This window comes from Neltuma alba, unplaced genomic scaffold (assembly GCF_004799145.2).
Source record: "Neltuma alba isolate B1F8T4 unplaced genomic scaffold, ASM479914v2 tig00004448_pilon, whole genome shotgun sequence".
Taxonomy (NCBI): Eukaryota; Viridiplantae; Streptophyta; class Magnoliopsida; order Fabales; family Fabaceae; genus Neltuma; species Neltuma alba.
The window spans coordinates 28,167-44,630 of NW_021633710.1; the positions used below are offsets into that span (position 1 = coordinate 28,167).

The 16,464-nt window shown below is 32.8% G+C and overlaps 1 protein-coding gene and 1 long non-coding RNA gene across 2 annotated transcripts; one reads left to right on the forward strand and one right to left on the reverse strand.

Moving 5' to 3' along the window:
- Window positions 1-8,081: 8,081 nt before the first annotated feature.
- Window positions 8,082-12,985, forward strand: LOC114744791 (uncharacterized). Its single transcript, XM_028932943.1, has 7 exons — window positions 8,082-8,490; window positions 8,710-8,907; window positions 10,319-10,591; window positions 10,845-10,947; window positions 11,641-11,759; window positions 11,878-12,054; window positions 12,172-12,985. The coding sequence occupies exons 1-7, from the start codon at window positions 8,194-8,196 to the stop codon at window positions 12,916-12,918; spliced, it is 1,914 nt and encodes a 637-aa protein (XP_028788776.1). The 5' UTR covers window positions 8,082-8,193; the 3' UTR covers window positions 12,919-12,985.
- Window positions 12,986-14,391: 1,406 nt separating this feature from the next.
- On the reverse strand, window positions 14,392-15,752 carry LOC114744790 (uncharacterized). The gene is made up of 2 exons (XR_003740149.1): window positions 15,600-15,752; window positions 14,392-14,766 (listed from the first exon to the last, which is right to left on the reverse strand). It is a non-coding gene; the product is annotated as an uncharacterized LOC114744790 (long non-coding RNA).
- Window positions 15,753-16,464: the final 712 nt, after the last annotated feature.

Below are 16,464 nucleotides of genomic sequence, written 5' to 3' on the forward strand. Positions count from 1 at the left end.
CCTTCCTCAATAATATCTCACTTCAAATTTGAATCTCATTCCTCCTGCGCATTAAAATCTAACATTTATTATCTCATTCACTCTCAATGCCTCCCTTCAAAATTGGAAGATAGTTAATAATATAATAATATGTGGGAAAACGAGAATGAAGAGAGTTCTATTGTCGATGAGTTTCTTATAGCAGCACACTCAAAAGCTGAAAACAGAACCCATCAGAACGAATTGTGAAAAAGATGAAGCTAAAGAGTAGTTTTGAAGGCAAATTTGTTTTGGGATGTAAGCTAAATGGAGGATTTAGTTGATTTCAGGAGGGCATTATGGAGACCAACAAACCAACAAAGCATTTATAGAAGGGAGCCTTATTGAGGTTGGTAGATGCCAATTTTACTATTTGGTACCATATGTTTTAATTTTTGTGATAAATTTACACGTGAAGTTGGGAGTGTTTGGCAGGGTGACCCACACATATAATGCCTGGTTGAAACTAAGGCAATAAAAAGGGCAGCCATAGCATTAGTAGGCGTGAGAAAAAATGATCTTTTAGTTCAGAAACTTGTATTCTTAATATAAGATCTCATTTAATCTTTATTTTAGTTTTAAATATAAGACTCTAATTCATTTTATTTCTTATATTTATATATTTTTTATTAAGATAGTCTTTCTAATAATAATAATTCTAACCAATACATTTAATTAGTAAGGATATTTTAGCAAAGATAATACGTATTTATTGTAAATAACCAGTTTAATTTATTTTTTAATCTACTCAAATTAGTTAATCAGTTTTTATATTTAGCGCCGGAGGTAGTATGATTTTTTGCTCTTGTTCTTGGAATTCATTATTGTGTGTTAGTTGGATCTTAGTTGAAATTGATTCGTTTTACGGGAAAGTTAGTTGTCCGTTGATTTAGGCCTCTTACGATTTCCCCACTTTGGATTGCTTTTTGTTTTTTCTGGGGGGTAACTTTTGATTGATTTGTTAGAGCCTTCTTTAATTAATCCTCCGCTTTCTACTGCCATTTTGGCACTCTGTTTGAGACCCACGCGCATGTCCAAGTAATTGTTTTTATATGGATAATGAATCCGTTGTCGCCTTTCAAATAGAACCCAGATAAGTTATGTTATTTATTCACGAATTTGTAATGAATAGCACGATTTCCTTTACGCTATCTTTGGTACGGAGTTTTCGGAGGGGAGGGGAGGGAAGTTGCTCCCCTCCTTTTGTTTGGCTGGTATAATTTTTTAGGAGGAGAGAGGAGGAGCTCCCCTCCCCTCGTTTGGTTAAGATGTTTTTTAAAGAGGGGAGGGGTTCTTCTCCCCTCCCCTTCCCTTCTAGCCTCCCTTCTAAAAGTGGGGTTTTTTGGAGGGGAGGTGAGAGATGATATTTTAATTCCTTATATGCCCTTTCGATTTGTTAACCTCTAATCAATCATAAACATTTCTACATAATAGAGTTCCTTTGAGCATCTAATAAGAGGTTATTAAGATAATTATCTCCAAAATTAGTGAGCATTTGTAAACTTTTTTTCTCTTCTTCTAATTCTAAGAGGCCGTTGGTATTTTCTTTCACCTTCAAGGTCTTTTCTCTGATTGAAATCTGTCACTTGTGACTTTTTGTCTTGATATTCTATAAGTGTGTGACTGTATCTTGTAAATCAAAATTAGTGAATTGTATTATATATATATAGTTATATCTTAACAAAATAAAAAGTGAGAAAATTCATTTAAATTTTATGAGGCTAAAATAGTCAATTTTTTTTTAGAACAAAATAAGATATTATTAAAATTGCTCCCTCCCCTCCCTTCCAATCAATCCAAACAGGAGATCATTAAAATCCCTCCCTCCCCTCCCCCTCCCTCCCCTCCCCTTCCCTCCGTCGAGCCAAACATAGCGTTAAGGTATTTGGATAAAACCAAAGCATGATTTAAAAAATAGCTTCTAGATAATAAATTATGAAAAAAATAGATTTTGTAAAAAAATGATTATGAAAAGTGAGAGTGTTTGGATAATTGTTATCATAAGCACTTTTTATATGTACAAATTATTAAAAAAGCATAAGTTAATATGATAATTACATATAACATAGATTGTATGATATATTTTAATTTGAAGGAATAAAATTGTTAATAATATATTTTTTACCAACATAATTAATAATACATAAGATAATGTAATTAATAAATAATTAATGTGTATATTTATTTATAAGATATAAGATTAAATATGTTTATAAAAAATTAATTAAGGGGTGTTAAAGTTATACTATTGTTGAGATTTACTCTAATAAGTACAATCATACTTTCTAATTTGAGCCAGAAACAAAATAGATTCACTTCTCCCAAAACCATAGTTTTGGATTTCAAAATCATTTCAGATAATTTGTACCTGTTTGGGTATTTTTTTCCCCAAATCATGGTTTGGTCTACTGTCCAAACAGGCCCTTTAATATAAAGTCTATAGATTTTTAGATTATAGAGTTATAGATGAGTGGACAAAGGCGGCACTTTCAGATAATTAGATTTAATATTTTCTTTTATCTTAAATGCAAAACCTAGTTAAAAAAATTTGTTTTAATTTTTAAATATAGGACCTTCATATTATTATTTATCTCCCTTATTAGATATATTTTCTTAAATCATTCTAATTAATTTCACAATTTTTCTAGTTCTCTTCATCTCCCGGTTTTAATGCTTTCTTTCTTTCTCAAATATACTCCTCCAATACTTTTTATAAGAACTTGATAACTAAATTACATTATTTAAAAAATAACTAAAATTAATTAAAAGTAATAAATATGTAAGAAATAAACTTTTTTTCACGTATGTTTTTATTTATAAGAGGCAAGTAAAACAGAAAAAGTATGAAACAATGTAATAAATTTTTTTTAATTAATGTAATATATAAAATTAATTAGAAGCAAAAATGATAAAAACACGTTAAATGTTTAGACAAATACAAGTGAGATTTTATAAAAAGAACCAAAACAATTCAAATTTCACATTCTTACATACAAAAAATAGTTTTTGAAAAGAAGTAACACACTTTTTTTTTTACATAGTTTTATTGACAAATAACTAAACTAAATTATTTTTTAAATTTCTATAAATTAATTAATTAGATCTGATCTCTTCATTGTTGATAAAACTTGCAGTAGGGCTCTCCCCCATGATCATAATGCAAGTTTTATTTGTGGAGGATTGAAATCTAGAGGCTATATAGGACTGCACTTATTTCCATCATTAGGCCAAGTAAACAAGAAGACTATAAAACTTATTTCGAATGCATTGGGAAGTGAAGTTTTGTGAGAATCTAACAGCAAGTGCATAGAAGGTAGCTTTTGTATTTGAATAGTCTGAAATTCCAGTTGGAATATGTAGACTATAGACTACAGATAGAAGATACAATTATGCAAATTTAATTAATGGACGCCTCTGCCTCTCATAGCCCAATAAAGCTGGTCAAAGCAAATCAAAATCCAATGCATATAATTTATATTTAATTTATAATATCAATTTGAATTTGTGACACCCCAGTGAAATAAATATTCACCTCCCAAGAACGAAGTCAACATTTTCAACTTGCTCGATGCATTTGGAGAATTTGAAATATATATATTTTAAAAAGCATTAATTATTATAGATAAAAACGAGTCCGCTTCAGGCTGAATCTTCTATCTAAATTTCATCTGTCTGTCCGTCTTTAAAATCAAAATTATTCTGGGGACAAAAAATGGAAGCATTGAGTTTTGTGATATAGCACACAGTACACCTTTGGAAAAGAGAAAAGAATAAAAAATAAAAATGAGAAAGGTAAAGTTCATTATTGCCTTTATTTTGAATTTTGAATTTAGTGTTACGAAATTATTTTTGTGGGCTAGAGTTAAGTGGACTGAATTTCTAAGCCTGAGATTAAATTAATATGTGGGCTACCTTTAGAACAAGGATTGATTTTTACCCAAAAAAAAAAAAGAGGCCGTGGGCTGATTCTGTTTGTCCCGCACTTGGAACCAATATGAGTCACAATTCACCAAGATGGATTTTTTCTAGGGAAATTTAAAAAAAAGATTTAAATAACCCAAATTTTTATCTGAATCATTAAATTTGTCAGATTTCTAATTAGATCACATAACAAAAAAATTTAAAATTTTATAAAATGGCTATAATATTCATTTTATTAGAAACCAAAAGAAAAGAATTCTAAATTAGCATGTTTTACTTCACAATTAATATGTTTCATTTCACAATTAACATGTTTCAATCCTAAATTAACAATTTTTTATCTCCATAATGCATATAAATAAGTTTTTTTAATAAAATCTTATCATAATATAATATTGAAAATAAATAAATTCAATAACGCAGTTAACAAATTTCAGTTCCAAACTAACACCTCCATGTCTCCAAAACACAGTTACAATAAGTTTTTGAATAAAACTTGATCATAGTATAACATTGACAATTAACATATTCTATTTTATAGTTAACACGTTCCAACTCTAAGTTTTTGAATAAAATTTGACCACAATATAACTTTAAAAACTAACATGTTCTGTTTCAACGTTAATCACTTTTCAATTTTAAATTAACAATTTTTTGCCTCCAAAACATACTTGTAATTAGTTTTTAAATAAAACTTTATCACACAATATAATTTTGAAAATTAATACTTTTATTTCACAGTTAACAAGTTTCAATTCTAAATTAACAGTTTTCCATTAGGATGAAACTATTAGAGTCAAGGGAGGAATATTTAATGTAAAAATTAACTACTGTTGCCTCCTTGATCGATTTTCTAATTTTTTTTTAGTAGATGCCAAGTTTTTCTCATTTAAAGATCTTAAATGATAGAAAATCTTTACCTCTTTAGATTTCTAATGAAAAAAGACATTATAGTGGCTTCATAAGATTTTAAAATCTTCACCTCTTTAAAGATTATGTGACTTGATTTTAATAAATTAAATAACCTAAATAGGATTTGAGTTATTTAAGTGTCCTTTTAAGAAATTTTTTCATTTTTCTAAGCCTGATTTTTTTATTCAACATTTTAAATTACTACCTAATAAAAAAATGACTAGGTAATGACCAAGTTTTTGTGAAACACATCAGTTGCTTTTTCAATCAGTATCCGAAGATGATAAATTAGAGTCTAATCAACTGAGGGTTTGGAGGCTGGGTATACAGTGAAACATTAGAAAAGAACAAAGAAGACTTGAGAAAATGGCCAGGCTGAATTATAAAATGCGCACCTACTTTTGCGTGTTCTAAATGAAGTACGGCTTTGAATTATTCAGATTTTTAAATATTGATAACTTATTTTTACTGTAAAATATTTTTCCGTCTTTAATATAAGAACTATTTAACTAATTTAATTAAATTAAAAAATTAGATAAATTAATTAATTATAAAAAATATGATATGTTTTTTTTCTAAAGCATCATAATTATCTTTCTTAATATCTTCTCTCTCCTTTTTACTTGATTATGATTGAAGGAGATCCATAGGGATAATTTAGAAAAAACTAATAAATATGAGAAATATGTCTTATACTTAAGATCAAAATTAACTCAACAATTAGGTCTTATATTAAAGATCAGAGGAATAAAACAATAATGAGCGTCTATATCAATGAAGGTTTCTTTATTATGAACTCACAAGAACAAATATAGAACAACAAATAGCAATAAATGTACAGGTAATAATAAGTCAATACCTCTGGTTCTAATTATAAGACCTTATAATTAAGACCGAATGTAGTGTTTATTGATAAGTTGTAAATTGATAATAATAAGTGTTGAATAGCCAATAACAAAAAATGTACTTGCAGTGACAAGTTCGATAGCCTTTTTTTTTAAAAAAAAACTGATACAAAGACATTTTAATCATTCGATTATATTTATAAAATACCAGGTCAAGCATCACTACTTTTTCTGAAATCTTGACCTCTTAGGTATGTAAATTGAAATATTGTACCTTCTTCCATGTTTACCATTAATAATTAAATTTTACTATGTAAATCTCTTAGGCTCATTCCAAAGTGGAAAAAAATCTTAGATCTTGAATGGATATTTAAAAAAATCAAAGTTTTAAAATGTTATTTTTGCTACTCTCATTCATGGGCCACGTGAAAATACCATAATACCATACAACTTAAAATGCCATGCCCGTTCCAAAAAAGCGAAAATTTGTGGTGCTGCTTCTTTCCAAGTTCCTCTTTTGTCTGGCTCAAAATACGATACACGTAGTTGTCATATTATTATTGTTGTTGTTATTATTATGTTGCTTTTCACAGTATGTTGTGCGCTCTAAAATTGTTATTAAATAATGCCATGACCATCTCAGTGAAAATTTATGGCTGATTTCTTATACTTTTATTTTACAGAATTAAAAGTAATTAATTAATTATAAATCAAAATAACTACCGCTAGAAATCTTTGGTTTATATTTGCTTGCATATTTTCAGGAGGATTAGGTTCTGTTACAAACAAGAGAATCAGTGTTAAAAAATAATAGGTAAATGGTCATAAAAATTGTTTGAAATATTAAAGTTTTTGAGGAGTTTCGTCTCTTCCAATATTGGATCTTTAGTTGGTGGCCCAAAAAGGACTATGGTATGCATTATTTTAAATGTTTACATAAAATACAGAGAAAAAGTAAAACAAGCGCAGATTAAATCAGTCTTTCTTTCTTTGTCAAAAAAAAAAACAATAATAATGATATTATTAAATTCAAACTTGAGTGGAAATAAATAAATAAATAGAAGGTCAAAATAAGAAGTGATAGTTGAACCACGAATTGCTTCCTAGTTCCCATTCTACCCTCACAAGTACTTGAAATGACAACGGAGATTTTCGGGTTGGATCCAGGCAAGACTCAAGAGGCAGCCGGAATTAATAAAGCTTGTGACCCGGAACTGCGGGGCCCACCTTGCCTCCTTGTTTTGTCTGTGTGGGTCCCTCACCCCATTTTGTCCTTATCTTTCTCACATTCATAATCTTCCCTTCCTCCAAATTATGATTCCGTCTCGATCCCTGGCGTGCCCACTCTCCCACTCATTCTCGTCTCCCCATCCTTCCCATGTTACCCTTCCGAATGATCTTTATTATTAAAATATAATACTCATTCAGTTTTTAACATAAAATCTATTTAACTAATTTAATTAGATTAAAAAATTAAATAAATTAGTTAATTATAAAAAATATGATATATATATTTTTAATATATTTTTTAATATTATTTAATTATAATTAAGGGAGTCTTAATAAAGATAATTTTAAAAAATTTGATAGATATAAAAAATTAATTCTATATTTAGCACCAACACGAAAGAAATACTAAATAACTAATAACTAACGAGGAATTAATTGGAAGGCGTCTACAAGTTATCAATCAAGTGATTCTTTCCCCCTAATCTATGTCTAGTGTATTTAATACCAAATTAACCTTACGATCTTCATATTATATGAATTTAAACTAAAAATCTCATTTAATTTAAGTAGTCTTAGTTTTTTTTACCAGCAAATAATCTTAGCTCTTTCTACTAGAAATAATACTTATTAAGTTTTACAAAACATACTAGTTTTTCGGCCTAGATTTCATACCTTCAAGGCAAAATATTAAATTTATAAAGATTGTATTTACTAAATTTTGTAAAATGCATGAAGACCAATTTAGTTATTGTAAAAAAAAAAACTTGCATTCTTGGCAAAAAAAATCTTATATATTCTACCTAAATCAATCATGCGAATCTTGAGATTGAAAATTATACACATATATATATGGATTATAAACCACACTACACCTAAGGAGATAGAAACAAGTGTATATAAGTCAGCGATGACTGGGTTTCGACTTTCGCAATTAAGAGAATGGGGAAAATAAAAACACATTGAAAAATAAAAGTGGGGTTTAATTTAAATAATAAAGGGTCTTTTCGTCATTCGGACTAAACAGTAGATCAGCTTCCTGCTTCCCTGGTGTTGCTCCCATCAGAAAGCCACATTCTCCGCTTTTCTCAAGTCTCAACTACGGCTCGGAGCTCAAATCCTGAATCCAAATATTGTTTCTTATTCTCTGACTGTCTTTTCTTCTCCCTTGCATTTCGTTTTCATTTCCTTTTAGCATCTACGGCGTTATCTATTATTTTCTTGATCTTCGGTTGGCTTGCCTTCTTCTGGGTAATTCAGAGAAGATTCCATGGCCGCCGCTACAATGGCGACCGCCGCCGGAGCGGCCGTGGTGCTGTATTATGTCTTGAGTAGGAGGCTTGCGAGGAAGGGGATTGACGACGAGGATCCGGATGGGGATTTGTCGAAATCCAGCAGATCGGTTAGACGGAAGCGCCTTGCGCGTAGGCCAGCTCAAGCTCCGGCGACTTTGTTGGAATCCATTGTTACGTTAACTGAAACTTTGAGGTTTACTTATTCGGAAACTTTGGGCAAGTGGCCCATCGGCGACTTGGCCTTCGGCATTAATTATTTCATGCGCAAGCAGGTTCACCCGCAAATCAAAATTTCGTATCAGTCCAACATTTCTTTGTTAGTTCTGGCTTTTTGCTCATTTGAATTGATACTGAGCACGAAGCTGAAATTCATAACCGGCATCCAAATTCATTGCTTGAACGGTTTTGTGTTACATGTGTTTTAAAAGTTCTATGGTAAGTTTGTGCTCTGCCTTTGGTCGGAGATTTCAATTAGTATAAAATTCTTGCAGGGCAATTTACCAGTTGCAAGTGTATATGCGGGTAATGATTGTGTGCAGCTCAGAGGCCCCGAAATTGTAGCGGAGTTACATAGTCTCTTGAGGTTGTTGACGCTATGTATGCATTTCTCGAAGAAACCTTTTCCCGTGTTTTTAGAGTCTGCGGGATTCTCAACGGACGATGTCCTCCTGCAGAAGCCCAAAGCTGCGGTACGGCCCTTAGTGTCTTTCTGTCTAACCGTCTCCATGTTCAATCTTAAATATATGTTTTTTTTATGTTTATCTGGCATGGACGTGGAGAATACCATTCGCCTTGTTGGGGTTTAAAATCTGTGCTATCTCACCTGCCGGCATGTGAGAGGTAACATCTCTGGATACGACGGTCCGAAATTGCGTATCCACAAAAATCATTACTTACGCTCTTTGATATTTTATCTAATCTGCGAGAGTTTATACTGTCGTGGGCATCATGAGGTTCTCTGTGTTTACACTGACTTTGCCACAAGAGTTTGATTGCCCGATCCTAGTCAGGTGGGAAACTTTCTTGAGTTTTTGAGGTGTTATACTCGAGAAAGGGATGCAAACCCAATGAGATACAGAAAAACCTAAACTTTGTTGCCGGGCGGCATTAGGGTCCTAATGAGGTAACGAAAACCTCTGCCTAAAGCATTGTGTTGGAAGCGGGTTTCTGGCTATTGCCGGGCGGCATTAGGGTCCTAATGAGGTCACGAAAACCTCTGCCTAAAGCATTGTGTTGGAAGCGGGTTTCTGGCTACATAACAATGGGGATCTGAGAGTAAATTGAAATAAACTCAAGGGTTGAATGTATAAACAATTTTTATTTTTTAATACCATGATGGATCAAATTATATAAATAAAACGCTACTCCTATATTCATTCTGTTAGAGGAGTGTTTACCTATTTTATGTATACCCTAGTTGGTTGTTGAATATGTTTGTGTTAAAAAAAAAAGGGCATTAATTTTGGCATATAAAGGGATTGAGAGTGTGTAACCATCTAGATCATCCAGATCTTGAGGTCCAAATCTGATTCCTCCAGTATTTTTCTTAATCCCATTTTTCCCCCCATTTTCATCTTTTAACTTCCACATACAGAATTTTGTCTGTTAGACTAATCGTGCATTTTGCTCTCTAGTCTCTTTGATAACTTGTGATTACAAATGTGTAATTTATATTCCCTTATCGCTGAATGAGGATCATACATTTTGATAGAAGAAAATCCTCCGTGGGTAGAAAGGGGAAAAAGGTAAAATTTATTAATGTTTGATAAATGGTGGTTGCTATTGTAGGTTTGTATCATCTATAGGTTTGCTTTGCATTCTGATGCATTGTTGAGAGTTGACATGTCTTTTAATTCTAGAATTATTATGGATATATTTCCATTTTCCACAGCCAATCTATATCCATTTACTAGTCAGTAATCAATAATTCTTGTAAAGCATGTTCTATTATCTGTGGGAAATATGTTTCTGTTGCTTTTATTTTTCCTTTCTTATTTAGCCACCATATATTTTTCTAAATACTAGTTTGTTTTAGATTTTCATCATTCTTATGTTCACTGTAAATGAAAACTGACTTATAGCCCTGTATTCTTGTTGCAGCTTTTGAAGCCTGCTTTCACAATCATATGTGATACAAGATCAAAATGTTTCCTTCTATTAATTCGAGGTACTCATAGCATTAAAGACACATTGACGGCTGCAACTGGTGCTGTGGTCCCTTTCCATCACTCAGTTTTGAATGATGGTGGCATAAGCAACTTAGTTTTGGGATATGCACATTGTGGCATGGTTGCAGCTGCACGTTGGATTGCGAAGCTCTGCACTCCTTCTCTACTTAAGGCACTTGGCGAATATCCTGACTTCAAATTAAAGGTATATTCTTTCATTGTACAATGAGCAACACAGTGGAACGACACTATACTGAATTGAAAGCTAAATGAACAACAAAAGTGTAGCCAAGATTCTTGCATTCTATTTCTCATATATTTGTTTCCTTATTGTATTTTTGCTCTAGATGCTATATTCTCTCACTTTTTAATTTTTAATTTTCGTTGTCATGTGAATCTATTTTATGCTTGCCTGTATAACTGACTTCACTAAACAATTGCCCTTTTATCTTCTTTAGATTGTTGGGCACTCGCTAGGTGGTGGTACTGCAGCATTGTTAACCTACATTCTTAGGGAACAAAAGGAGTTCTCCTCAAGCACCTGTGTCACATTTGCCCCAGGCATGTAGTTAAGCTACCATTTTCTTTATACCTGGTTTGTGAGTTAATTCTGTAGTTTTTGTACATTATAACTTCATCACATTATCTTTTCGTTTTTCAGATTTGATTAATTGCTGAATACTCCATGGAATTTGTGTTGCTAGCTAACTGCACAAATGAAATAAAATTTTCCTTAAAATGTTGCAACGGCTAAATATGTTGGTGGTGATCATTATCCATAATTATTATAATCAATTTGGTAGTCTTTTCAGTTTTCAAGTTACTATAATAAATGTCATTATCGTGACTTACAAGCATAAGATAACAAAAATAAGTATTGTGATTTGCAAGAGTGAGATGTACTACATCCATGTAGCTTGACATATTGTCTCATTTGCCTGATGACGTATCTGAGAAATTGAGCACTATCTGTGACAGACTAACAGCAAGCTCGCCTATTTTGATGGTACTTCAGGTTTAAAATTTAGTTACTTTTTTTTAGCCCAGAAACAGAACATGAGTATAGAATGAAATCTTACACTACATATGATACATTCATTTTAAACTAAATGGTTTACGCATTTCTGTTTTTGGCATTCACTTTATGCTGTTGAATTTTCTCTAAATATAAGAATCTTGCCTGTCTTCTTGTACTAAGCACTACCAAAATGGCAAAATATTTAATCTTTTGCATCATAATTGCCACCCTTGCAGCTGCCTGCATGACATGGGAGTTAGCAGAATCAGGGAAGCACTTTATCACTACAATTATAAATGGTTCTGACTTGGTGCCGACATTTTCTACTTCTTCTGTTGATGATCTACGTTCTGAGGTGCTTTGGCCTCTAATTACTTCTTAAGACTCTAGATGATGTCAATGTTTTTTACATTAGTTTGGGTGTAATCTGATAGAAAATGCATTTGATCCTCACTCAAGTTGGTTGTCATTAGGTTACTGCATCTTCTTGGTCGAATGATTTGCGGGATCAAGTTGAGCACACAAAGGTCCTGAATGTTGTCTATCGCTCTGCAACTGCACTTGGATCCCGTCTCCCATCAATATCTAGTGCAAAAGCCAAGGTAGCTGGTGCAGGTGCCATTCTTAGGCCAGTAACCAGTGGCACTCAGGTAGCCGTGATCTCTGTAGTCTGTATTTGGCATTGTGATAGAAAATTTGGATTTTTTTTTTTTAAAAAATAAACTTGGAAATTTACCATTTGACTTAGACTCTGTTTCTATTTCCAGGTTGTGATGAAGAGTGCTCAAAGTGTTGCTGAAGCTGTTGTCAGAACTCGCTCATCATTGTCATCATGGTCTTGCATGAGTGCACGCCGCCGAAGTGTTGGCCCATCTCCTAACACTAAAATGGAGAGTTTAGGTGAAGCCGCTGTAATATCTGAGGGAACAACTGAATCTCTTCTTACTGAAGAGGTGGCGAGAGATCCTATCTCAAGTGGACATGATTCATCAAATGGTGGATTGGACCCCGATGACATTGATGAAGAGGAACAACTCATTCATGCAAATCAAGATATCACCACTTCTACCACAGACGACATTACCGAAGGTGAATTGTGGTATGAACTGGAAAAGGAGCTTCAAAAACAGGATAATACCCTGAATATTCATGCTCAGGAGGAAGAGGCAGCTGCAGCAAAAGAGATCACGGAAGAAGAGATTCAGCTTGCTGATGCTGCTGAAGGGAGTAACCCAATTACAACGTCTGACAGTTTGGACAACCACCATTTTTACCCGCCAGGCAGAATCATGCATATTGTCTCTGTACCTCCTTCCTCAGATGATTCAAATTCAGCTTCAGATGATCCCGTTGAGGAACATGTCTGCTTATATGAAACACCTAGAGAGCTGTACAGCAAGCTCAGACTTTCTAAAACGATGATAAATGATCATTATATGCCTATGTATAAGAAGATGATGGAACTACTTATCCGAGAACTTGAAAAGGATACAGGTTGTAATATTGATATGTGAAAAGTATAGCAGATGAGCGGAAAAATTATATAATTGAATACAAATATCAGTTGTCTTAGGCTTCATTCCTCAATTGTGTTCGAGTAAGGCATCACATGATCAAAATCGATATTAATATTTCTAATCGTTTTCTGAAGGTATAGTAAATTCTTCAGAGGCCCAAAAATGAATTAGCTTAGTTCTTTAATGGCTGTGTCTGTAACGCACCTTGCAGGAAACCCTTCAACGGCAACTTTTATTTTTACTTATTTTTGTAAATTGAAATTGAGGTAAGAGTCAATTAATGCAATGTAATTTATATTTGGATAAATTTTTATAGAAAGTAAATCTATCAATTTATTTGGATGATATATTGAAAAGTCAATTTAGAAAGGTTCAAGAGAAAAAAAAACAAAAAATAAAAAAAAAGTTTTAATTCCAACCTGACTTTTTAGCCCATGAGTTTTGTTTCTCAAAAGTCATTCCGAACAAATTTTTTGGGCCTGAAAGTGACTTTTTGGTTGTTTTAACGACTCCTAGCAAAACCAAGAAAAAGAAAAAGAAGGAATGTTTTAATGATGCATTGCCTGCTTAACTAGTGCATCCTGGTTGAAGATTGATGTACTGTATCCTATTATCTTTCTCCTTTTTAATCCTTGGGTTGGTTTTTTTTCCTCTCCTCTACGTATAGGTATCTTCTTTTTTAAGGCAGTTTTATTCGAGGCACTATCAAGAATCTCTTTAGATGAGAATTCAAATACTAGTTTATTACTACCTCCGGTCCTAATTATAAGAGCCAATTGACTAATTTGAGGAGATTAAGAAAGTAAGCTAAGTTAGTTATTTGTCCTAAATAGGTGTTGTCTTTCCTAAAATATCCTTACTAATCAAGTGTATTGACTAAAACTATCATTGTTAGAAGGGCTACTTTGGAAAAAAATGTATAAATATGAGAGACAAAGTAGATTGGGGTTTTATATTTAGGATCAAAATAAAAGTCAAATAGGATCTTATATTAAGGACCGAATGTAGTATGTTACAAGGAATTAGCCTCTTTCGCTAACCCAACTCCTATTAATTAATGGGTTTGTTGATCCTCTCACTTAAGGGAAGCAAATTAAATTGCATGCCGATGATAATAATAGCATCTTTTTGGGTAAAAGATCTCAAGTAACCTTAAAGCCTACAGTGCAGGATTCGTTTAATGCATGTTGTCAATCATTTCCATCACCTGCCTAATCTTAAAAATATTGCTTTTAACCTAACGATTTTGTTCCCACGAGTCTTTCAAATTTCAGAAAAATAAAATCTCAAATAAATTGAGAGCAAGAAAATATTTTATCCCTTTCTATTTCTTTTCATTTCGCTTTTTAACTTTGAAGACGTCATTTTGCTGGTTTGCTGGATTATTTGATATGCGATCCTATTTCCTATATCTCTGCCGAAATACTCTGCAAGAGGTTCCCCTGAAGGAGTGACGAAAACTAAACAAAATTTTTGAAGAACCTAATTGTAATCAATCAAATTTAAGAAACATAGGGAAAAATTCATGCAAGAAAGATCACAAGTATATTTAGGCCAAGAATGTTCCATCAACCATAAACATCATGACGGCGAACACATCTTTCTTTCTGCCACCACCCAACACATCAGAAAGACCATATTTTTGCAGCAAATGGACAACTACAATTTGGATTAGATTATCAACCACCATAGCGTTGCTTGAGGGAAACTGGAGGTTCCTCTTCCATGATCCCAGAACCCGTTGTTGCCAGATACTCGCGAATTGTTGTTTTACGGTCGGCTAGATAGGTGTGATCCATGAAATTGTTGTAAGCCTCGTCGCCAAGATTTTTTGCTGCCAACACACTACAAAATATTTCATGAATTTCCAATTAATTTACATTGGGATTCCAATGGTATATTGAATCTTAAAAGAGAAAGCTTAGGCTTAGGAAAGGGAAGGAAATATTTCATCACAATTTTCTCCATGCGCAGTAGTATTATTACCAAATATTTCCAACCTGTTGGTTTCCAAGCCTCCACGATGGCATTTGATGAAGAAATAAGCTAATTCATTACTATGCCTTCCATTATTTTCTCTTTTAAATGTCAAGAAATTAAATATTTATAATCAACTTCACAAATAAAAAGTTTATGAAAAATTAGTAATAATCCATCAACAATTCAACATAGATCATCTAAGCTTCAATTCTCTTTCCTTGCTTATTTTAAACATCCGAATGATGGGGAAGAAATTTTTTTTTATTTAACCTCACTTCTAACTCCTGAACATACCCTTACGTGGCATTTGGTACGAAGGTATCCTAACTTCCCCCAGTTCTTCGATTCTCGTTTACTGAACATTTGAACTTAACATGTGTGTATACCATCCCTATGCTATTTAGAAGATATAAACACGCAACTATCAAAACATCTTATTAATATGTTTCTAACTGCTTGGTATCTCATACAGCTTCCTAAGGTGTTTTAATCTCCACGAAATTGCTATTCTTTCTGGTTTGTCAACGGGAAAGAAAACTGAAAAAGGTAAAAGTGAACCCAGGGTTCCAGATTATGCATCTTAACAGACAGAATCATTTAACTTGCAAAATGTAAGCGATTCACCATTTTAGATCTTTTATTCTTTAAGATATTGAAGTGGTGAATAACAAATGAACTTTAATCTAAAATGTGCTTACCAGTGTCGAAGATAAACACGACAAGGTAAGACATCATCTCTCCAAATCCGATCAATATTCCATCGTCCATATTGCTGAAAATAGATTTCCTTGCTTCCTGTAGGAAGAAAAGGATCCCAACAACAAATGAAACAATCTCGTTCAGACCGAGGACAATGGTACAGAGATCACTGAATTTAGAAGCGAACCCCAGTATCAACCAACAATATCTTGATGAGAGGAAAATCCTATAATCTGATATTCCATTTCACCCTACTGCATGGACGATAATTTATGAAATCAATGTATTACATCGGTCTCTGAAGAACTAATTATTTATCGTGTGATAACCGGGGGCAACTATTAACCCCGGTCCATTGGGAAGCCGCTATATAAGAATCTTGATGTAATGCGTAAATGATTAGTATGGAGTAACAATATGGGACCATTCGGATATAAGAGCCTACGATATGTAGAATCAAGAATGTAACATGACAACATGCTGTAACTTTATAAAAGGCATGTTCTGCATTGGTCCTACGGGTGATTAAGGTACTTCCATCTTTTCAACTCATTCAGCTTCAAAAGGAACATGGTTAATTATCTCCTTGACGATGTTTTGTAATGAGTCATATTTGGGATGAAAGGTGCCAATAATGCCGCGCAACAATAGACACAAGCATAATAATGCAAAGAAACATGAAGAGAAGATTGAATGAATATTAGAGGTTTCGACTAAATGGAAATCATTTACGTCTCAAGCGCCGATTAAAAATAAAAAAAATGGCAAAAGGATTACCTTTAATAGTTAATGTGAAGACCTCTTATCACTCTATAACGAGCGCAAAGGACCTATGAAAAATTAGACGCATCAGATATACGGTGT

Excerpts from the sequence above, each read along its gene's own strand:
- LOC114744791 (XM_028932943.1), top strand. The coding sequence starts at position 8,194 with ATGGCCGCCGCTACAATGGCGACCGCCGCCGGAGCGGCCGTGGTGCTG. Across the intron at positions 8,908-10,318 it reads TGCAGAAGCCCAAAGCTGCG|CTTTTGAAGCCTGCTTTCAC; the intron begins GTACGGCCCTTA and ends TTCTTGTTGCAG. Across the intron at positions 11,760-11,877 it reads TTGATGATCTACGTTCTGAG|GTTACTGCATCTTCTTGGTC; the intron begins GTGCTTTGGCCT and ends GGTTGTCATTAG.